The sequence below is a fragment of the Bos taurus genome, chromosome 26 (genome assembly GCF_002263795.3).
Source record: "Bos taurus isolate L1 Dominette 01449 registration number 42190680 breed Hereford chromosome 26, ARS-UCD2.0, whole genome shotgun sequence".
In the NCBI taxonomy this organism is placed as follows: Eukaryota; Metazoa; Chordata; class Mammalia; order Artiodactyla; family Bovidae; genus Bos; species Bos taurus.
The window spans coordinates 15019393-15043245 of NC_037353.1; the positions used below are offsets into that span (position 1 = coordinate 15019393).

Below are 23853 nucleotides of genomic sequence, written 5' to 3' on the forward strand. Positions count from 1 at the left end.
GAAAAAACAACCCACAGCAACCTTCATAATAACTATGGACCAAGTACTATGCAAACGGCTTACATACATTATCTGAGCTAAGGTACAATTATCACGACCACTGTCTAAACTAAGGCACAGTAAGGACTGCTGAGGAACAAGCAAGCAGTTGACCTGGATTTGAATTTAACAATTACTTACTAACTGTATGTGCACAATACCATGTTAGGCTGAGGACACATACATATCAATCTCTATCATTTCAAGAAGCCCATTAGCTAGGGAGAAAAATCAAACAGACCATGATAAGAAATCACAATGCTAAAATTTAATACTGACTTATAGATTATGTACTGATTTACAGTGTTCAAAATGCCTTTCACGTTTATTTGATTCTTCACCATAAGCACCAGCAGTACAGAAACCAGGTAGTCACATCATCACTATGTAGGTATATGGGGAAAGTAAAACTCAAGAAATTCAGTAACTTGCTTAATGTAACATGTCTATAACTAACAAATCCAGAAATCAGAGTGCTGTTACAATATTATACCATTTGCAAAAATGAATCAAAACTGACCTTGTTCTTGAAACTTCTATAAGTTACTATAAATTTGTCTCTAAATTGTCCAACCAGTTTCCTTTCAAATACCATAAAACAGAATTGTAAATGCATTCACTAATTAAATTCTTAATCTGAGACATATGGCAGATTATCCTTTATGTTCAGAAATATGAGTAAATATTATATTTTAATTCCCATTTACCTTTATCCTTTGTCTTAGAGGTCTCTTCTACAGAAGATAATCTGGATTTTTTATGTGTTGACTCTTCAGAATCTTTTTCGGCTTTATCTTTTCTTTTTTTTGACTTGATTTCTTTTCTCCTTTATGTTGAACAATATAAAATTAAAAACAACTTTTTCAACTAAGCTTTACAAAAAATAAAAATCAACGGGCAAAAAAAGTTAAATTAGTTGAAGTATTCATTTAAAATGTAATTTTCATAATAAGGAATGCTTAAATGAGTCTGTAAATATTGTAGGTTAGTATATTACTTTAGCCACTTCTATAAGATTACAAAGTCCGAGACAAAAGTAAGGTAATGAGCACTCGGAGACAAAATTATTTTTCCTAAGTTCTATATAAAACCTTAGTGAATGTAATCATAGTTTTACTCATTTCCTTTTTAGATTCTATCATTTTGTTGTTGTTCAGTCACCCAGTCGTGTCTGACTCTGTGACCCTATCATTTAGCCATTCTAAAAAATTACAAAAACAAATCTCATTTCCCTCCACATAATTCATTATCTATCTACACTTTGAAAAAACACATAGAACAAAAGAAGCCACTGTACAGTTCTAAACCAGTAAATAGAAAATTATTCTCTTAATAATAAAGGAGAATAAAATAGAGGTATAATGGAATGAGAATGAAGGGCTTATTGTTAACTCACACGTCTACTTTAGACCACTTATCTTTTCACTGCTATGGCTTTACCTTTTTTGTTGTTCACTAAGTCGTGTCCCACTCTTTTGTGACTCCATGGGCTGTAGCCTGCCAGGCTCCTTGGTCCATGAGATTTCCCAGGCAAGAATACTGGAGTGGGTTGCCACTTCCCTCTCCAGAGGATCTTCCAGACCCAGGGATCAACCCCGTGTCTCCTGCACTGGCAGGTGGGTTCTTTACCACTGAACCACCTTGGAAACCCCTTATTTTAGGCCAGGTTTATAAGGCTGTCAGTACCATAGCTGCCAAGTGATTGATGTTAATTGCAGAGGATAAGGCAGTTGGATGGCATCACCGACTCAATGGATGTGAGTCTGAGCAAACACTGGGAGATGGTGAATGACAGGGAAGCCTGGTGTGCTGCAGTCCACGGGGTCACAAAGAATCAGACATGACTGAGCGAATGAACGACAAAGAAAAGAAACATGAAATAGGAAAAGGTGATAATGCTGAAACTGAGACTGGGAAAGAGGATGAAGAGACAACAGAGAGGATTACTTTCAAGAAACTTGTTTATTAAAACTTTCAAATTAAGATACTTATACCAAATACTACAATACTGTTTAAGACAGTAATAACTTTTTGTCTACGAATAATTCAATTTTGAAATGAAGTTTGAAACTCAAGGTCAAAAGAACATCTTTGGTATCTTTCAGAATCATTGATGGAGAAGAGAAATCATGTAATCTGAAAAACATTGCTAATTTTAAGAATTAAAAAAATTTTACTTATTTTTAATAGCTAAATACTAGATAAGGGTCATTCACAACACAGCTGATTATAAATATATATACATTTTATAAAGTTGCAGAATCTTATGTTAAGACTTTCAAGCATTATTCAGAACATGAAACCCAACCGCCACAATCATGCCAGGTCATACAGATTTTGCTTGAGCATCTTCAATGCCTGGGATTTCATTAGGCTCTGTTTACCATATGCCAGACACCGTGTCAAGCATTTTATACGCATTTTCATTTAATTCCCACAATAAGCTTAGTATCCTCTTTTTAGAGATAATAAAATTGAGTCTTATAAAGTTAAGCAGTTTTCCCAAGGATATGACTAGTGAGTGGAGCAGCTGAGAGGAATATACAGGGGTCTGATTTCAAAGCCCATGGTCTACATATGCTCCTCCCCTACTCAATATGGCAGACAGTCTAGATCCTTCAGTAGGAGCCTGACTTTAAACACTGAAATGAATATCGAGGTATAATCCTTTGTAAGAATGATAAACTCTGTTCAAATGAGAAGTAGGAATCACATTATGAAGACCTGATTTACAATATAGTTTCTAAGAATATTTCAGTATGTGAACACTGATTTCAAAACAAAAGTTCTAGCATCTGCCTGCTACTCTGCATAGGCCTTCACATTTAACACTGCTTGGCTAGAGCTAGGCAAGATGAACATTCAGTTCCCTGGTTTATGTGGTCATATGGCGATGCTGGATTGTGCATACGCTCCACTAATGAAACCATCAACCACTCAAGTTTACTTTAGACAGCTAGTGCAGGTAATGACGACATCCAAGACTACTAAAATTAACAACCACATTTTAAAAAGATCATATTACCTGTGATGAAAATTTAATTTAAAGGAACATTCTTGGCATAATCCTAAAAAAAAGGAAAAAAAAGTAACACCACTGAACAGCTAAATTTTTTATCACTGCACTGCTACTTTACTTTTAATATCATAAACTGTCATGTTTCTTTACATTCTTTCATTGTAACAGGGGAAAAAAATAATCTGAAGAAAAAATCTGATTCTCTTCCACCCCAAAATAAATAAACATATATATATATATATATAAAATAAAAACTGTATTAGAATGCTTGAGAAATTGAAAATATTCTGCCACTGCTTTAGAAAACTATGCTGTCAATTTATTCTAAAAGCAAACTGTTTCATTCATAGGCAGCATTAATGTGTATCTCAAATCAAAGACATCCAGTATTGGAGAAGGAAATGGCAACCCACTCCAGTGTTCTTGCCTGGAGAATCCCAGGGACGGGGGAGCCTGGTGGGCTGCCGTCTCTGGGGGTCGCACGAGTTGGACACGACTGAAGTGACTTAGCAGCAGCAGCAATAGTAGTGTGGGTATAGTCACCTCCTCTGAAGTACTCTAAGAGTTTTTCAAATGGAAAAGAGATTTTGAAAAAGTTCCAAATTGTTTCTTTTTTACTTTAATCTCAGTTCACACTAGGTGACTCTTCCTCATAAGCACTTACAGGAGGAACTCGGAAACCAGTCTTCACTGGAGTGCACTAAGTTGCATATGAAATTAAAAGATGCTTCCTCCTTGGAAGGAAAGTTATGACCAACCTAGACAGCATATATAAAAAGCAGAGACACAGGTCCATCTAGTCAAGGCTATGGTTTTTCCAGTAGTCATGTATGGATGTGAGAGTTGGACTATAAAGAAAGCTGAGAGCCAAAGAATTGATGCTTTTGAATTGTGGTGTTGGAGAAGACTCTTGAGAGTCCCTTGGACTGCAAGGAGATCCAACCAGTCCATCCTAAAGGAAATCAGTCTTGAACATTCACTGGAAGGACTGATGTTGAAGCTGAACTCCAACACTTTGGCCACCTCATGCGAAGAGCTGACTTATTTGAAAAGACCCTGATGCTGGGAAAGATTGAAGGCAGGAGAAGGGAATGACAGAGGATGAGATGGTTGGATGGTACCACCGACTCAATGGGCATGAGTTTGGGTAAACTCCAGGAGTTGATGACGGACAGGGAGGCCTGGCGTGTTGCAGTCCATGGGGTCACAAAGTCGGACATGACTGAGCGACTGAACTGAACTGAACTAGAATATGGGGAAATCCTTGACCTCTACCTGGAGGGGGCAGAACACTCTTATAACACATTTATTTAGGAACCAGAGAAAGTTGTTAACATGATGCAGAGAAGACGCCAACACACAAAAGACTAGCTCAGGGAAAAAAAAGGACGAGCAACAGATTCTAAATATGCGTATTAAGAGAAAATGCTATATTCTGGGTTATAATCCTAAGCTTTTAAGACAGATATCGCAAACACTTTGCCCTCTTAAATTTTTTTTCTTTTTTGACACAAAGAGAGCAGATTTATTACCTATACCATAACAATATGGCTATTAACTAATGTGAGATTTTACAGTGCCTTTTCTGATACCACTCTGACTCCCACTTGGCATCTCAATCTACACTGACATTCTCAAATTAACAGACAGAGGTCTTCACTTTACAAATTACTGGTATACATCTGGCATTAGCACTATTTCATCTAAATGTCATGGAAATGCTGAGAAAGAAGTTTCAGGCTCAAAAGTTCTTTGAAACTTTAGCAAGCTCTGAGAAAAAGAGAGTTTCCAAGATACCTTAAGCATTTTAAATTGAATCTTAAATTGCCTATATATTTTCAATCTAAATTACTAAACTTTGAAGGAATCAGTCACAACCCATCTAAAGTCAACTTACTTAATTTAACAAGTGCATTTCTTTTTTCACCATGCTCAGTATAACCAAAATTAACTTCCCAACTCTTTAAGCCTTCTTTTTTATCACAAGATTTATTTCCACAGCAAAACTGGCCTGTAAATAAAGGAAGGAATATTAGCTATGGTGGTTGGTGACAGTATTTATCTACAATCAGGTATTATCTCTGAAATTTATTCAACATACATTACATACATGACATAAATTCTTAGTTTATAAAGTCTACGTCAAAAAACTGAGCACAATAATTATGGTATGTTCAAAAGTCAAATCAAGTTGCTGAATGCACTGTTTTAAAAAAAAAATCAGTTCTGGAATTCTTACTTGATAAATAGTTGACTCTCAAGTTAACTGTTTATATTTAAAAACAGATTTTTAGTGACTCCGAGTGAAGGAATCTTACACTTTGGAAAACGGAAGCACTAAAAAAGTGTACTCACTAATACCTTAAAAGAAAAAATGTATTTTCCAAAGTACATGCACTGTACCTGGGTCAATCTTTTTCAATATTATTGACATTGATACTTTAAGGTATTAACATATGGTATTTATTTTAAGCACCAGCATAAAATGACATTTAAAGCACATTTTAAAGTGTTATAGCATTTTGAGATTAAATAGAATAAGTAATCCAACTCGATGTTCTAAATTTTAGAATCACGTGACACTAAAATCAACATTACATACTCACTGTATATTAAAAGCTCTGTAAAAAAGGACTAATATTGATGATCCAAGAGGGAAAAAAAAAACTACTCAATAATTAACTATTGACTTTAACAGAAAAAGAAAGATCAAACTTATTTGTACAACCTGAAAAGAAAGCACTTATATCTAAATTAATTGTACCAATAGGAACAAATCTGAACTTTTCATAAAAAAAGAGATTAACAAAATGAATTTGGAAAATGATCAGTCCAAAGGCTGATAACTTTTCTAAACTGGCATTGTATTACTCATTCCAAATGAATAGTTCATTAAATCTGTACATGTTGAGCAATTTGTTTATCATTAAAACACAAGATTATAACTTCAGGAATCACAGCAAATGGCTTTCTTTCCCCTTCTCAATTAAAACTTTTTTCAATTACATGAATTTAGAGAATGTCCATCAATTTTTTTTAAAAGGCAGCATTACTTATCATCACTTAAAAATTCCACTCAATAAAACTACAAAATTTTAAAACTGTGATAGACATTTCAATTAGGTAAAAGCACAAACTAAAATGTAATGCTAAGAAAAGTTTAAAAAATAGCTTTAAAATTATTCTTTTTCCTTCTCCTCTAGAGTACCTTTCAGGCTGATTATAATTTATGGAAAATGTATATAAACCACACTGATGGCATAAATGTGTATCATTTAAAAATGAAACCTTTATTTTCAGTTTAAGAGGTTTTTAAGTTACTTTAGCTTAAAATATTTTCTTAATGATTGTTCCTATATAGTTTTCAGAAGCATTAACACTTAAAATGCAATGCTCAATAAATACTTAATTTTATAACATGAGACAGTATAGAGATATTACATTTTCAGAAAAATTTCATGAATAGATTACAATGCATAGAAAATGCTACTGATTGTCTACAAAATGCTTGGTCTTTTGTTCTAAGACTAAATATTTAGACTCAAATTCAGTGACTCCTCAAAGTAAACTAGCCTGTCTAAAAATTCTGTAAGGGGCAAAGTAATATTTAATTTCTACTTGCAAAATGTAGATTTGACTAGAATACAGTAATACCAACTCATTACTCCAAAAATTAATTAGGGGAAAAACTCAAGTCTTCATCTATTGACAGTTTCCTTGCTAGGAAGCTTTTAACTTTTAAACATTTTCTACTTATCTGCAACTTAATATCCTAAAAGCAAAAATTCTAAAGGTAAAAACCACTAAAGGATCATATTTTGACCTTTGTCAGCAATATATCTTTAATACACCTTCTCTACTTTTACTTTGTATTTTGTAGACAATCACAGTAAGAATAATCTTACCCAATGACTTCGATTCTATAAAATAACCGTATCCTATTAAAAACTGAAATGAAAAAGAAATTACCTTTTCCTGAAATTACTTCTTTTTCTATTCGCCACCTAAATCCAAACTGATGAGGAAAAAAAAATACATGTATGCTAGAGTAAACTTAAACATTATTTAAACCATATTTAAATCTTAACATGGAGCCAACAACTGACAATATGATACTTATCTAAAAAGTAAACCTAATTCCCATCACAATAGTTTTTTCTTTCCTTATAGGATTCCTGGTACTTAAAAATTTATCTGAATAATTACCAACCTGTTAAGAAACAATCTTCTTTACTTTTAAACTTCCTATTTAAAGTTATAGGTGCCAGGCACAAGGTATGCAAATGAATAAAAAATAGATACTGTTCTATAACACTGATAGGAAAAAAAGAAGTACAGTACAATAATGAAACAGAATACTGGAATACAAGAGAGTACAGTCTTTGGAGTCAGATTGTTTGGGTTCATGTCTTAGTTCTACCACTTGGGATTCCCTTGTGGCTCAGAGGGTAAAGAGTCTGCCCACAATGCAGAAGACCTGAGTTCGATCCCTGGGTCAGGAAGATCCCAAGGAGAAGAAAATGGCAGCCTACTCTAGTATTCTTGCCTGGAAAATCCTATGGATGGAGAAGCCTGGAGGGCTACAGTCCATAGCATCACAAAAAGTTGGACATGACTGAGTGACTTCATTTTCTTTTCTTTATTTCTATCACTTGTACTCGATGTGGCTGTTTGGAGCAGCCTCAAGGGCCTGGAGTGTGACTCAGGCCAAAATTGGGAGTGTGCACATAAAAGAGCATGGTTCTGCCATGAGTACATGCAGGGACTTCCCTGGTGGTCCAGAGGTTAAGAATTCACCTTCCAGTAGAGGGGACATGGGCTTGATCCCTGGTCTGGGAAGATTCCACATGCCACAGGGCAACTTAGGCCTGTGCATCACAACTGCTGAGCCTGTGTACCAAAGCCCACGAGCTGCAACTGCTGAGCTCATGCCCAACTCCTGAAGCCCATGTACCCTAGAGCCCTTGCTGTGCAACAAGACAGGTCACTGCAATTAAGAAACCCATGCAGTCCAACCAGAAAAGCCACTGAAATGAGAAGCCTGGGCACCACAACTAGAGAAAGCCTATGTACAGCAACAAAAGACCCATCAGAATCAAGATTAAAATGAATAAATTAAAAAACGCCTGCAGTGTAATTTTAAAAAATGATTACGTGGAGACTAAACAACATGCTACTAAAAACCAATGGATCAACAATGAAATTTAAAAAAATCGAGATTGAAAACAATGAAGATATAACCATACAAAATCTATGGGATGCAACAAAAGCAGTTCTTAGAGGGAAGTTCACAGTGATACAGACTTTCCTCAAAAAACAAGGAAAATGTCAATTTTTTAAAAAAAATTTTCTTCCTAAAGTCATACGGAAAATTCTGAAAGAGATGGGAATACCAGAACATCTGATCTGCCTCTTGAGAAACCCATATGCAGGTCAGGAAGCAACAGTTAGAACTGGACATGGAACAACACACTGGTTCCAAATAGGAAAAGGAGTACGTCAAGGCTGTATATTGTTACCCTGCTTATTTAACTTCTATGCAGAGTACATCATGAGAAACGCTGGGCTGGAAGAAACACAAGCTGGAATCGAGATTGCCAGGAGAAATCTCAATAACCTCAGATATGCAGATGACACCACCCTTATGGCAGAAAGTGAAGAGGAACTAAAAAGCCTCTTGATGAAAGTGAAAGAGGAGAGTGAAAAAGTTGGCTTAAAGCTCAACATTCAGAAAACTAAGATCATGGCATCCAGTCCCATCACTTCATGGGAAATAGATGGGGAAACAGTGGAAACAGTGTCAGACTTAATTTTTTGGGGCTCCAAGATCACTGCAGATGGTGACTGCAGCCATGAAATTAAAAGACGCTTACTCTTTGGAAGGAAAGTTATGACCAACCTAGATAGCATATTCAAAAGCAGAGACATTACTTGGCAACAAAGGTCCGTCTAGTCAAGGCTATGGTTTTTCCTGTGGTCACGTATGGATGTGAGAGTTGGACTGTGAAGAAAGCTGAGCGCTAAAGAATTGATGCTTTTGAACTGTGGTGTTGGAGAAGACTCTTGAGAATGCCTTGGACTGCAGGGAGATCCAACCAGTCCATTCTAAAGGAGATCAGTTCTGGGTGTTCATTGGAAGGACTGATGCTAAAGCTGAAACTCCAGTACTTTGGCCACCTCATGCCAAGAGTTGACTCACTGGAAAAGACTCTGATGCTGGGAGGGATTGGGGGCAGGAGGAGAAGGGGACGACAGAGGATAAGATGGCTGGATGGCATCACCGACTCGATGGACATGAGTTTGAGTGAACTCCGGGAGTTGGTGATGGACAGGGAGGCCTGGCGTGCTGCGATTCATGGGGTGGCAAAGAGTCGGACACGACTGAGCGACTGAACTGAACTGAAAGTTAGCAGAAGGAAGGAAATAATAAACATCAGAGAGGAAATAAAATAGAGATTAAAAAACAGCAGAAAAATCAGGAAAACCAAGAGCTGGTTTTTCAAAGGATAAACAATATCGACAAACCTCTGGGCAGGCTCACCAAGAAGAAAACAGAGGACCCAAGTAAATAAAATAAGAAATGAAAAAGGAGAAATAATAACCGATACCATAGAAATAAAGAAAAATCAATAAGCTATAATGAACAACTACATACAAACAAAATGGACTACCTGGAAGAAACGGACAAGTTTCTAGAAACAGACTGCAAAAACTGAATCAAGAAGAAACAGGCCAATCACTACAAGTGAAATATAATCTGTAATTTGAAAAACTCTTTGCAAACAAAAGTCCAGGACTGGATGGCTTCTTTGGGGAATTTCAGCAAACATACAGAGAAGAACTTACACCAATCCTTTTCAAACTCTTCCAAAAGACTGAAGAGGCGGGAATGCTCCCAAAGCCACCCTATGAAGCCACTATCACCCTGACACTAAAACCAGACAAAGACATTAACAAAAAGGAAAATTACAGGACAGTATCTTTGATGAACATATATATATACATAGATGCAAAATTCCTCAACCAAGTATGAGCAAACTGAATCCAACTACACATAAAAAGGATCACACGCCATAATCAAGTTGGATTCATTTCAGGGTCACAAGGACAGTTCAACATATGTGAATCGATCAACCTGATACATCAACAAAAAAGGACAAAACCACAAGATCATCTCAACAGATGCAAAAACAGTATCTGATACAGTTTAACATCAATTCATGACAAAAACTCACCAAAGTGGGTACAGTGGGAAGATAGATCAATATAATAAAAGTCATTTGTGACAAACCCACAGCCAATATTATACTAAATGGTGAAAAGCTGAAAGTTTTCTTGCTAAAGCTGGAACAAGATAAGGATGTACATACTCATCAATTCTACTCAACATAGAACTGGAACTCCTAGTCACAGCAATCAGACAAGGAAAAGAAATAAAACATATCCAAATAGGAAGGGAAGAGGTAAAATTGTCATTCTATGCAGATAACATGATACTCTATACAGAAAACCCTAGACTATACAAAAACTATTAAAACTGATAAATGAATTCAACAAGGCAGCAGGATACAAAATTAACATAAATCTGCTGTATTTCTTCATGCTAACAATGAAATAACAGAAACAGAAAGTAAAAAACAATTTCACTTAAAATCACATCCCAAAACAAACTATGAATAAACAATCAAGAAAGTGAACAGATTTATATGCTGAGAACTATAGATTAACAAAAAAAATAGAAGATGATTCAATAAAAATGGAAAAATATCCCCCACTTTTGGATTGGAAGAATTAATATAGATAAAATGGCCATACTACCCAAAGCAACATACAGATTAATGCAATGCCTATCAAATGACCCACAACATTTTTCACAGAACTAGAACAAATAATCCTAAAACTTATATGGAATCACAAAAGACTCAGAATTGCCAAACTAATCCTGAGAAAACAAACCCACACACCAATGGTCAATTAATCTTTGACAAAGGAGGCAAGAATATACAATGGAGAAAAGACAGTCTCTTTAGCAAAAAGTATTGGGAAAACTGGATAGCTGCAAGAAAATCAATGAGGGTAGAACAGTCCTTCATACCACACACAAAAAACAAATTCAAAATGGCTTAAAGACTTAAATACAGACGATATACCAAAAAAATTCCTAGAAGAGAACATAGGCAAAACATTTTTTGAAATAAATTGTAACAAACTTTTCTTAGGTTAGTTTCACAAGGAAAAAGAAAAACAAAAATAAACAAACGAGACCTAATTAAACTTAAACATTGTACCAAGCAAAGGAATCCATAAACAAAATGAAAAGACAATCTACGGAATGGGAGAGAATATTTGCAATAAGACCAACAAGAGCTTAATTTCTAAAACATACAAACAGCTCATATAGCTCAGTAACAAAAACTAAAAAACCCAATCAAAAAATGGGCAGAAGACCTAAATAGACACTTCTCCAAAGACAATATACAGATGGCCAGCAGGCATATGAAAAGATGCTCAACATCACTGATTATTAGAGAAATGCAAATCAAAACTACAATTAGGTATCACTTCACATCAGTCAGGAAGGCTATCATCAAAAAATGTACAAATTATAAATGGTGGAGAGGCTGTGGAGAAAGGGGAACTCTCCTTCACTGTTGGTGGGAATGCCAATTGGTGCAGTCACTGTGGAAAAACTACAGAAGTTCCTTAAAAATCTAAAAATTGAGTATGATCCAGCAATCTCACTCTTGGGCATTATCCAGAAAAAACAAAAACTCTAATTCAAAAAGATACATGCACCCCAGTGTTCATAGCAGCACTATTTCCAACAGCTAAGACACAGACAAAAAGATACATGCACCCCAGTGTTCATAGCAGCACTATTTCCAACAGCTAAGACACAGAAGCAACCTAAGTGTCAACAGTTGAATGGATAAAAAAGATGTGGTTGTACACATACACACACACACACACAGAATGGAACACTAGTTAGCCATTAAAAGAATGAAGGAATGTCATTTGCAGCAACAGAGATGGATATTATCCAACTATTAACCTAGATATTATCATACTAAATAAAATAGACAAATGTATCATTTAGATGTGAAATCTAAAAAACAGTACACATGAATTTATTTACAATACAGAAATGGACTCATACAGAGGAACAAATTTATGGTTACCAAAGGGGAATGTGGGGAAGGAATAGATTAGTATAAAACTATAGATACACACCATCATATGTAAAATAGATAAACAATAAAGACTTACTGTACAGCACAGGGAACTATATTAAATATATTATAATAACCTCTCACACAAAAGAATTGAGATAAAATATATACATATAACCAAGTCAATTTGCTATATATCAGAAATACAATACTGTAGATCAACTGTACTTCAATTTAAAAAAATTTACTTTAATATTAACTATAATAGAATATAAAGCAGGAAGGGCAATTTGTCATTACTGACAATGATGAAAGCTAGTTTTACTAGAATAGACAAAGGCATTAATATAAAAGAATATGTGCTTCTGCTGCTTTATAAATGGTGATCAGTTTGAAAAATAAAGCCTACCAATTTCAAGCATCATTTGTGAAATAAGACAATACTGTGCACTGTCAAATCATTCCTTATAATCAGTAAGGGCTCTGGATTAGAGTCAGGATAAAACAAGATCCAGTAGCCACTTGTGTTTAATTTTAGACTTTTCATGTTCCAGCTCACGCAGCGGCACCCTTGACTTAGAGGCCCTTTGTAAATTCCATAGGTATAGAGGTTAAATGGTCCAACTGGTATTTCACAGATGCAGAACCACCTAGACTTGAATTAGCATCTTAAAATAATAATATGGGGCATACACTATATCAAAAAGTAATACTGTATATGAATAAAAACCTACAAATACATGGAAGGCATACCTTGTTTTCTTTGTATCTGCTGAGATCTGCTATGCAGTATTCCTTGAATAATTTATCATAGTATTTCTTTGCAAGTCTCTTCTCCCTAGATTCATTAAAAAATTATAAATCTTTTTTTTTTAAATATAAATCTTATATAGTTAGAAATTCAACCCCTGTTCACTACTTGGAAGCAATGTCAAAAAAGGCATATGATATAAATATTAATGTCTTAAAATAGGTCTATTATTTACATGTGCAGAGAATATCTGAATATTAACTATTAGTAGTGGGCACTAGGGAGGGAAACTGGAAGGATGATAGTCAAAGATGAGAAGGCGACTTAATCTTTACTTTTTATCCTCTGCAATGTTTGAATTTTTAAAACAATTTTTAGGTTTTACAGTTTCCCAAAATATTTTTAAAATTTTAAAAGAAGCATATTACAACAAATAATATTGTAAACGTGTTATAAATTATTTTTTAAAGACAAAGTCAAGCAATGAGAAGTTAAAATTGTTAACAATTACCCAAAGAATCAAACCAAATTCAATAATTGGAGGCATGGTTTTATGTCCTTGATTCAGAACTGTTCCATTCAGGGGCCAAATGTTTTGCAGGTGGACAAAGTAAGAAAACACTCAGGGAGCAGGAGAGACAGGACTATAGCATTTGATCTATTATGTCTCACATGGCTACAATTACCAATTCATGTCCATTTCATCCTCCTCATTCCATAGGAATCTATGATTTTCTCGTATAACATCCATGTCTGTCTTATCATTTTCCCTGAAAAACCAATTTCAATGTGAACACAAAATTAGTCAAATTTAAGTTAAACAGCTGTGTAAGGTTGTGAGCACCTGAGTAAAAAGATACATAAAGATAGCTTTATATGAAGCATATATATGTATACATTTATTAAAAGTATTTCAGTATTTTCAAAAGGCAGTTATAAAAAATGTGCTGCTACACAAACAACTTGAATGCATAAGGGATCCACCCATTTCAAGTGCTGGTCCAATTATACAAAGGGTGGTAAATTACCAAAGCTAGAATGAGAAATCTGGATAAACACTAAATGGACAAGGAAAATGAATGAAAATTTAAGTTTCAAAATCTGAAATCAGTCAGCAACACCATCCTATTGAGATCTAATTTTTAAAATATATGAAGAACTTTTCCACACCTCATTTTACTACAGCTTCTTAGGAAGACTGAGTAAAGAAGGAAGAGATCTAAAGATGATTTTTTAAGATGACAGCAGTTTAGGGGTAGAAAAAGGGATTGTTGGAGAACATAGCCTAAATTGAGAGAAAAGTTTGGGATAGATGAGCTGATATGGAGTTTTTTAGGGCTTTACCAATTCAGAAAATCGTTAAACCAAGAGAGTAAAATCCACACAAAACTAAGAGGCTCTGAAAGAAGAGCCTCAGATATAAGAAGAAATCTCATGTGTAGGAAATATTAGAGTGAAGTCTCTTGTTTGCCTTACCTTTTAAAAAGCAATCCAAACCTGAAGTTTAAAAAGTTCATTATTTCAAAAATTCTTGTGGAAAACAAAAACCACTGAAAATCAGGCACATGAGTATCCCTCACATATGCTGTTATTGCCCGATCAGATCTGGCTCAGCAGGCCAGATCTGGCCCAAGGCCTGTTGCCAGAGAAATTAGTTCTCAATGAGCTGGCTGGCTAGAAGCTACGTATGGCCTCTCCACTGATGATATAACAACAAAACCAAAATGGAAAGCAGGAGAAAATGAGAAGACACAGTAGCTGCGAGTCTTCATACCCATTTCCCATTGTAAAATACACTTCATGACACTTACCCCAATCGTCTGAAGTCTTCTTTTTTGCCACCATAATATAAAATATAGTCATTTACAAACTTTGTATGCCTTTGATACTGAAATGCAAAAAATTAAGGATTTTATTTGCTCAAGAGTAGTCCTGTGTCAATGACATATTAGTGAGTAGGGGGAAAAAGCATGAGTCCGCTTAGTTTTTTTAAAATATGCGAATACTATACATGGTTATGGGCTTCCCTGGTGGCTCAGAGGTTAAAGCGTCTGCCTGCAATGCGGGAGACCAGGGTTCAATCCCTGGGTTGGGAAGATCCACTGGAGAAGGAAGTGGCAACCCACTCTAGTATTCTTGCCTGGAGAATCCCATGGAGGGAGGAGCCTGGTAGGCTAAATGGTTATAAATAAAATTGATGGTTATAAATAAAAAATCTAAAAGGGTAAATATTAAACTGCTAAGAGTGAACACTAGAGTAGAGGGACTTTCACTTTCTATCAAATACTCTTCATATTGCTTTGAATGTTTTCAGGCAATAACTATGCGGAGAAGGACAGTTTCCTATTCTATTGGGAACTGCATACAGCCTCACACCACCATTCATTTTAATCATCATGATATGAAAAATAAATTATAGTTTCTAAAGTTAAAGGCAAGGAGAATTTAACTTCCATTATTATAAAATATAATTTAGCTATTTTGGTAACAATAAAGACTCCAAATAGAAGATATAACTTTTATAATATTAAGTCCTGAGGCTTTCAAAAAGAATATAAGAAATTAGATGTTATTTTTTCTGCTCTCTTTTAATATCCAATAAGCTACAGTCATGTTTATTTTCAAGGCAATATAACAAGATATATGAGCATTTTACTTCTTGTTTTAAAAAGCTCAATGGTATTCTCTCTAGAGCTGAACACACACAACAGAACTGACATTATACTGTATGTGACCATATCCTCTTATGTTTACTTCCCTAGCAGCTCAGCAGTAAAGAATCTGCCTGTATTGCAGGAGACGTGGGTTCCATCCCTGGATCAGGAAGATCCTCTGGAGGAGGAAATGGCAACTCATTCCAGTATTCTTGTCCGGGAAGTTCCACGGACAGAGGGTCCTGGCAGGCTACAGTCCATGGGGTCACAAAAGAATAGGGTGAGTGAGTGACTGAGTGACTAACATTTTCACTTTCACACCCTATTATACTAAAGATAAACAGTGATTTAATTACTCACAATGTGTACTAATAGAGTAGCGAATCAAAACATAATTCCAAAATGGGAAACAAAGCAATTAACACCTCAGAAAAGAAAAAAAGAAAAACTAGATACCCAGAGATCTGGGTTCTAGTTCTCAGTTTATCACTAACTGGTCATGTGACACTGGCAAGTCACTAAATCATTCAGGACTCAGGTCAGCAAACTTTTTCTGTAACTAGTAAAATATGCAGGCCATATGGTCTCTGTCAAACTACTCAGCTCTGCCATTTTAGCATGAAAGTAAGCACAGATAACATCTAAATGAATGAACATAGCTGTGTTCCAAAAAACTTTTATTTACAAGAACAAGTGGTAGGTGGGACTTTGCTTCCAGGAAGATGGAGCAAAGATGTACAGTTAAGCCTTAAATAGGACCTTAAACAGAGGTACCTACCTCTGCTAGGTCCAAAATCTGCATATAACATACAGCTAGCCTTCTGCATTTGCAGATTCAACTAAGTGCAGATCGTTAGTATCACAGTAAAATAAATACCCTTACTTACACAAGTAATATAGTAAAACAAAAATCCTTATATAAGGGGACGCACACAGTTTAAACCCTCTGTTGTTCAAGGGTCAATTGCACTTCTTCCTGTTCCTCTCACTGAGAACTAAATACCTTGGAAATTATATATAAAAAAAACATAAGAAGACTCTGAAAAGTAAAGAGAAGGCAGACCAGCTAAGAAACTCAGGATTCATGGTATGACATGGTAGTGAGTTCCCCAGGTTTTCTTTTGTCTTAGTAAATCCTAGACTTGGAGGCAAAGAAGCTGGCAACATGGAGATACAAAAAAAAAAAAAAAAAATCAACAAAAGGCTGCTCCCTCTAACAAAATAACCAGGAGAGAGACAGCCTAACAAGATAATTTGTAGGCAATAACTACTCTACTCTAGCCAAACATTTCAGTAAATGTATGACCCCAACCTCCACCTACTCCAGAAAAGGGTATCTGGACTTTCACCCCATCAGACAGTAACTAGATGCCCCAACACCTCCAACTGAATGGTGTGTAATAGAAGGCACAGATGTTGAAAGGTAAAGGAACAAGGGGCAGATGACATCCATGGGAAAGCTAACTTACTGGGTTAGGAGATAAGTGGAATAAATAAATTGGTGACAAGAACTTCTATAAATGATCAGGAAAAATAAAGTGAAACTGGTATCTACAGAATAGCAAGTATACCTAATTGCCACTGTCTCCCTCTCTCTGTCCTGACAATAGTTATAAATATCCCAAATATTTTCATTCTCCAATACTTCCAAAGGTAATACGGATGTCTAGTGGTAGCAGCTAGTGTAACTAAGCCCACAGTCTTACCAAAAAGTTAGGCTAAGACATAGCTGTAAGAGGGAAACAAGGTATAGCTTAAAGACAGCCCTAAGTTACGCCTGAAACTTGAAGCCACAACAGGCCTGAGATAGTTCACAAACAGATCTATTATTAAATATCAGTTTTATAAGAACTTAAAGAGCTAAGAACCAGGTAAGAAAAGAATAAGAGTTAAGATGAGACTAAAGACAATAGTATAAAAATGAGAAACGTCGATAGCTTGGCAAAAACAGGTTGGAAAAATATATGCAAATTCAAGGACTTTGTAAACCTATTTATAGGAAATTAGTAATATATTTTATTATTTTTTGTTTCTAAACCTTTCTCACATATTAGTAAAAAGAGAACTGTACTCAAAAGTATAAAAGGCAAAATTCCACATCAATAAACACTTATAAAATTTACATCTAACTTCACAAGATTTTATGAAGTAAGTAAAGTATAATTCTGAAAGAGATGGGAAGACCAGACCACCTGACCTGCCTCTTGAGAAACCTGTATGCAGGGCAGGAAGCAACAGTTAGAACTGGACATGGAACAACACACTGGTTCCAAATAGGAAAAGGAGTATGTCAAGGCTGTATATTGTCACCCTACTTATTTAACTTCTATGCAGAGTACATCACAAGAAATGCTGGGCTGGAGGAAGCACAAGCTGGAACCAAGATTGCTGGGAGAAATATCAATAACCTCAGATATGCAGGTTACACCACCCTTATGGCAGAAAGTGAAGAACTAAAGAGCCTCTTGATGAAAGTGAAAGAAGAGAGTGAAAAAGTTGGCTTAAAGCTCAACATTCAGAAAACGAAGATCATGGCATCTGGTCCCATCACTTCATGGCAAACAGATGGGGAAACAGTGTCAGACTTTATCTTTTGGGGCTCCAAAATCACTGCAGATGGTGACTGCAGCCATGAAATTAAAAGATGCTTACTCCTTGGAAGAAAAGTTATGACCAACCTAGATAGCATATTCAAAAGCAGAGACATTACTTGGCAACAAAGGTCCGTCTAGTCAAGGCTATGGTTTTTCCTGTGGTCATGTATGGATGCGAGAGTTGGACTGTGAAGAAAGCTGAGCACCAAAGAATTGATGCTTTAGAACTGTGGTGTTGGAAAAGACTCTTGAGAGTCCCTTGGACTGCAAGGAGATCCAACCAGTCCATTCTAAAGGAGATCAGCTCTGGGATTTCTTTGGAAGGAATGATGCTAAAGCTGAAACTCCAGTACTTTGGCCACCTCACGTGAAGAGTTGACTGACTGGAAAAGACTCTGATGCTGGGAGGGATTGGGGGCAGGAGGAGAAGGGGGACAACGGAGGATGAGATGGCTGGATAGCATCACCAACTTGATGGACATGAGTTTGAGTGGACTCTGGGAGATGGTGATGGACAGGGAGGCCTGGTGTGCTGCGATTCATGGGGTCGCAAAGAGTCGGACCCGACTGAGCGACTGAACTGAACTGAACTGAACTGAAAGTATTAGTTGCTTAGTCGTGTCTAACTCTTTGCAACCCTGTGGGCTGTAGCCCACGAGGCTTCTCTATCCAAGAGATTCTCCAGGCAAGAATATTGGAGTGTGTAGCCATTTCCTTGTCCAGAGGATCTTCCTGACCCAGAGATCGAACCCAGGTCTCTCCTACATTGCAGGCAGATTCTTTAGCATCTGAGCCACCTGGAAAGCAGCAGACTTTAAAAACTGTATTCGTCATAAAACCCAGGAATATAAAAAGGATACAGCATCCATAGCTATGAGATGAAACCTTCTATTTTTTGCTTCTTCCCTGTTAAGAAAAATTTTAAACAAATTCAAATGTCTGTATTTAATCAATATAATCAAACAACCAACATCTTAAACAAAGAAAAAAAAAGTAATTTAATTTGAAGTATCGTACCTATCCAGCAATTCTGCTGCAACTTGTTTATGAACCACCTTTCCATGTTTTTCTTTCTGAAATGGCTTTTTGAGTAGTAAATCATCTTCAACTGTCCTGGTTTGTTAAGAAGAAAAATTATTAGAAGAGTTCATTCTTTGCAAAGGGTGTTTCCTGTTTCTTTATTATTTTCTATTATTTTCTTAATTGGAACATGTTTTAAAGAATTCAACTCTTATTAAAGATTCATTGATCTTTAATGAGACATTTTATGTCTTCAACACTTTAATTAATATCTTAACTTAAATATTTAATACCTCCAAAATGGAGAAGACCAGACTAACAAATGCATGTGCTCTGCTGCCATACCATCTAGGGTCCTTGGTTCAAATTTTGGCTCTGTCATTTACTATCTTAAATTACTTAAATCTTTGTGTGCCACAATTTCCTTGTTTGCAAAGTAGAGATAATAAAGCTTTCAATAATTGATAACATGAAAAAAGAAGGGCTGATTACAGATGATATACATTATAGGTGTTCAGCTCTAATTAGATAAACAGGTATACTCCTAGAGTATACAAGACTATCCAATTAATTTGCTCAAATTCTATTCTAACAAAACAATATTTCTCAATGAAAAAATTTGAAAATGCAAAGCATTTTCATTACATAAAAATATAATTTATTACATAATTATTTCTATTCTTTTGGTTATCCACGAAGACTGAGTACCCAACAAGAGTGTCCAGTCCCAATTAGTTGCTTACTATATTGCTTGAGTGTGAAATAATAAACCAATTTTTGTTAAGTTTCGTTAACACGAATCAGTCAACCACTCCTAAGTTAACAGATAAAATTATTATCCATTAAGCACTGAAAGCTGAACACAATACCCCTAAACACAGCTACTCCACCAAGACATAGCCTCCTTTTAAGGCTCAGGCTTTATCTGCTACCAGTTTTTATCCCTTTCATTCAATAAAAACTTCCATGGAGTCCTGCTTCTGGCCACTTAGTCCGCTCATTCACCGAATCTTAAGAATCGCACTGCATCGCAATCTCATCCTCCACACTAACCTCATTTTGAAGTCAAGTACTGAAAAAGGGACCACCAACCAACCCAGTGCCTTCTTAGCTCTGACAGTCACAAGTAGAGTCCTTGACAGTCGAATGAAAAGTACACGCAATAGAGAAATTTAAAAGCTTCAAATGATTTCCTTTGTTTCCCTTTCCACAAATCCCTTCACAACATAAATATTATTTTATCTTTCACACAACTGTTCTCAAATTTTAGAGTCAATGCATTATAGTTTAATGAATAAAAATTCACTCAGTAGAGAGCATTGTTGGCTTCACACGTAAACACAATCCAAAAACTTCGAATAGTATTTATTTATATCTCATCTCAATCTAGAAAGGACTGGCAATAGAGATCAATAAAAAATTACTTACCTTTTCTTCCTTTTGCTAGATTCTCCACAGTGTTCATCATCACTAAAATCAGAGTCATAGCCTCCGTGACCATGCATCTATAAAGAAGTACAGTCAGTTACTTAGAACCTAAGTTATACATAGTTTTGGAAACAGAAAAGTTCAAATACAAGTTATCCTTAAAAGCCACAATAGTTATAAAGGACTGTGGTAGGTATACCAGGGGCTATCTAGCCATCTAAAACTCTCATTCACTTTGAAATAACAGACTTACCCTTTAGAAAATGAATCAATATTTTCCACCTTAATACCAGCTAGGGAAACTACTCTTTTACCTTGCCCTTTAAAACCAGGTCTAGAAGCTGCCAAGTCAGGACATACAAGGTTCAGCAATGTGTTACTTCTATTTGATTCAGAGAACAGTTGCTGTGTATTTATCATCAACTTTGTTCCAGACATTATATTAGTTTCTTTACAAACACCGCTTCTAATTCTGCAAGTTAGGAACTATAACCTCCATTTTATAGATGAGGAAATCAAGGACAAAGTTAAGCAAATCAATTATACGGAGGAAATATATGGCATGGCTAAGGCGATCTACTCGATTCTTAAGCCTATGATCTCAACTATTACAAACTGCCTGTCTGGAATATGCTAACATTTTGATTACTGCTGCTGCTGCTAAGTAGCTTCAGTCGTGTCTGACTCTGTGCGACCCCATAGACGGCAGCCCACCAGGCTTCCCGTCCCAGGGACTCTCCAGGCAAGAACACTGGAGTGGGTTGCCATTTCCTTCTCCAATGCATGAAAGTGAAAAGTGAAAGTGAAGTCGCTCAGTCGTGTCCAACTCTAGCGACCCCATGGACTGCAGCCTATCAGGCTCCTCCGTCCATGGGATTTCCTAGGCAAAAGTACTGGAGTGGGGTGCCATATTAGACTTACTGGATTTGTGAATAGCACATAAACAATTGATAAAAAAAATCCCCAACTACTTTCATGAGTTCCTTTTTCTTTTAAACCTAGTTTCTTCCAGGTAAACCACCTTGTCCTTTGCTCTAGACAATTTTCTTTTGTTTCTATTCATTTTTAAATAAAAATTCTTAGGAATACTAAAAGATCTCAATTGTCACTCACATATGTTAGAAGCAGCTCCTGGTTTCAGCATTACATTGAATTTGGAATGTAAATTAACAGAGGAGGAAAGGATTATTTGACTATTTGTCATAAATACCAATTCATACAAATATGAGGAACCAGTCCAGATCAAATGATATGTCAAATTTTAAAAATTCTAGTATTCACTACAGCAAGTACAGTAGAAAAAGGAAAGAACTTCCTAATCTTCATTGCACTAGATCCAAGACAAAAAATATGTTTCTAGTCATGGCTTCCTTGTATAAATTACTTCGTCTCTTTGGGCTTCATCTGCTAAATAAGGTGGCTGCATCAAACAATCTTTAAATCCTTTGAGTGTGATCTTTATTATTCCATTTCCAAACTTAAGTGTATGGGTGTATATTTCTCTTCCCTGTCCCACAGAACTCTAGAGGAAGGCCCTAGCCAAGGTTGAGATGGTTTAGGACAGCTTCCACTTTACTCTTGCTTACATATAAGACACATCTGGATCTCACACACCTTTTATCATGTAAACTACTTGCTTCAGCTGTTCTATCACAAAGATTCAAACCTTACCAGCCTCTCACTCCTTACGGCCTCACTTTCTTCACACCCTGATGGGGGAGAAATATTGTCCGGAGCTTAGAGGTAAGTTCTAGGGTCAGCCTGCCAGAACGCAAATCCTGTCTCTGCACTTTTCATAGCTTTCTTTGAGCATGCTCCTTAACCTCTGGGAGCCTGTTTCCTCCTATATAAAGTGAGGCTAGTAAAAGTACCAGTCTCACAGGGTTAGTCAATAAATGAGCTACCATATATAACGAGTTTTAGAACAGTGTCAGGTACAGTAAAATCCTATTAATGTTAATTACTCTTGCCGTCATTACCTTGTTCCCACACCCTCCTACCCTTGCACCCCGTCTCGTCTTTTATTTTCATCCATCGCACACTCATCTGAATTCATTGACTGCATTAAAAAGCTCACTCACTTTAGGCTACGAATCAACTGACAAGAACCGAGAGAAATTCGAGAAGGGAGACGCGGGGTGTTTCCAAAATCTGCCATTAAAGAAAAGAAAACAACAATCAACTAGTAGCATAGGAGGAAAAAGTTTCGAGGTCCTTCTCCCCGACCCCAAATACACTCAAGGCCCGCCTCACACACCCCTTCCCCTCCTCCCTGCTCTGCCAAGTGCGCTCGCTGAGTCGTCGTTCCCTCTTTTGCCCACGTCTGCAGCGACAACCGACGGCCTGAGCGAGCCGCTGCAGCACCAGCCGCGTCGCCCCTGCTTGAAGCCTCTCCACAATAGCCACCACAGTTAGCGCCACCACCACCACCGCTCCCCGCCTCTCCCTACGGGTCCCGACTGGTCACTGCTTCCGGCTCGGCTAGGCTGCGTGTTTCACTTAAATGACACCGTACCCGGCGCGCAGACCTTGTGCTACAGCTAGAACAGCCCCGGGAAACAAAGGGACTGGAAGAACAGGGCCGGGAGGGAAGGCAGAGGCTTCCGGCTTCCCCGAAGTGGCAGAAATCGTTTTTTTTTTTTTTTCTCCTGGGCTTCCTTTCATTTTCCTCTCGGGAGCCCAGCATCTAATATCGCGTGGCACTGCTCACACTAAGCCCACGCCCCTCGTTTGAAAATTTGTTTCCTTGTAGGAAAAAAAACTCTTCCTGAATATCACTTGCCGTCCTCTTTCTAGTAACCTTAGTAACGCCTCCTCTCAGCACCCTCGCTGAGCGTCTCAGTCTCCGATCTGCCTTCTCCACCACCCCCCCCCCCGCCCCAAAACGGTTCTCATAATTAGAACAAAAATAGCTTTTCATCGCTTCACCACCCACACAGTAGATGCCATTCCAAATGTAGTCCTGATGGCAGAGGAGCTCATCGAATATGCCAGGAGAGAAAGAAGAAAGAGTGGGTAGGGCCGATTTCACAGGCTCGCAAATTCTCTGCAGACAAGTGACTTGGCACAGGTGAAAGGGGATCTAAATAGTTACTTTAAAAAGAAAGAAAAGAAAAAATGCAGACGGGAAACATTTTAAGCTCTGCCGTGTTTTCCCTGTGTTTTACCTTTTCTAAAT

The 23853-nt window shown here is 36.7% G+C and overlaps 1 protein-coding gene across 4 annotated transcripts in view; it reads right to left on the reverse strand.

Moving 5' to 3' along the window:
* FRA10AC1 (FRA10A associated CGG repeat 1) overlaps positions 1-23162 on the reverse strand; it is a 73954-nt gene extending 50792 nt beyond the window's left edge. Inside the window, exons 1-12 of one of the 4 annotated variants that reach the window (XM_010819921.1) lie at positions 23126-23162; positions 22757-22826; positions 20676-20752; positions 19245-19340; positions 19088-19133; positions 14791-14867; positions 13666-13749; positions 12982-13066; positions 7028-7073; positions 4956-5069; positions 3065-3107; positions 747-865 (exon numbers count right to left, since the gene is read on the reverse strand). In XM_010819921.1, coding sequence (XP_010818223.1) covers positions 747-865; positions 3065-3107; positions 4956-5069; positions 7028-7073; positions 12982-13066; positions 13666-13749; positions 14791-14867; positions 19088-19133; positions 19245-19340; positions 20676-20752 — 787 coding nt within the window. In that variant the 5' untranslated portion in view covers positions 22757-22826; positions 23126-23162. Of the gene's footprint in view, positions 1-746; positions 866-3064; positions 3108-4955; positions 5070-7027; positions 7074-12981; positions 13067-13665; positions 13750-14790; positions 14868-19087; positions 19134-19244; positions 19341-20675; positions 20753-22654; positions 22827-22932 lie in introns of all 4 variants that reach the window. The other 3 variants (XM_010819922.4, XM_005225623.5, NM_001076392.1) reach the window with 3 other exon arrangements.
* Between the last annotated feature and the right edge of the window lie 691 nt (positions 23163-23853).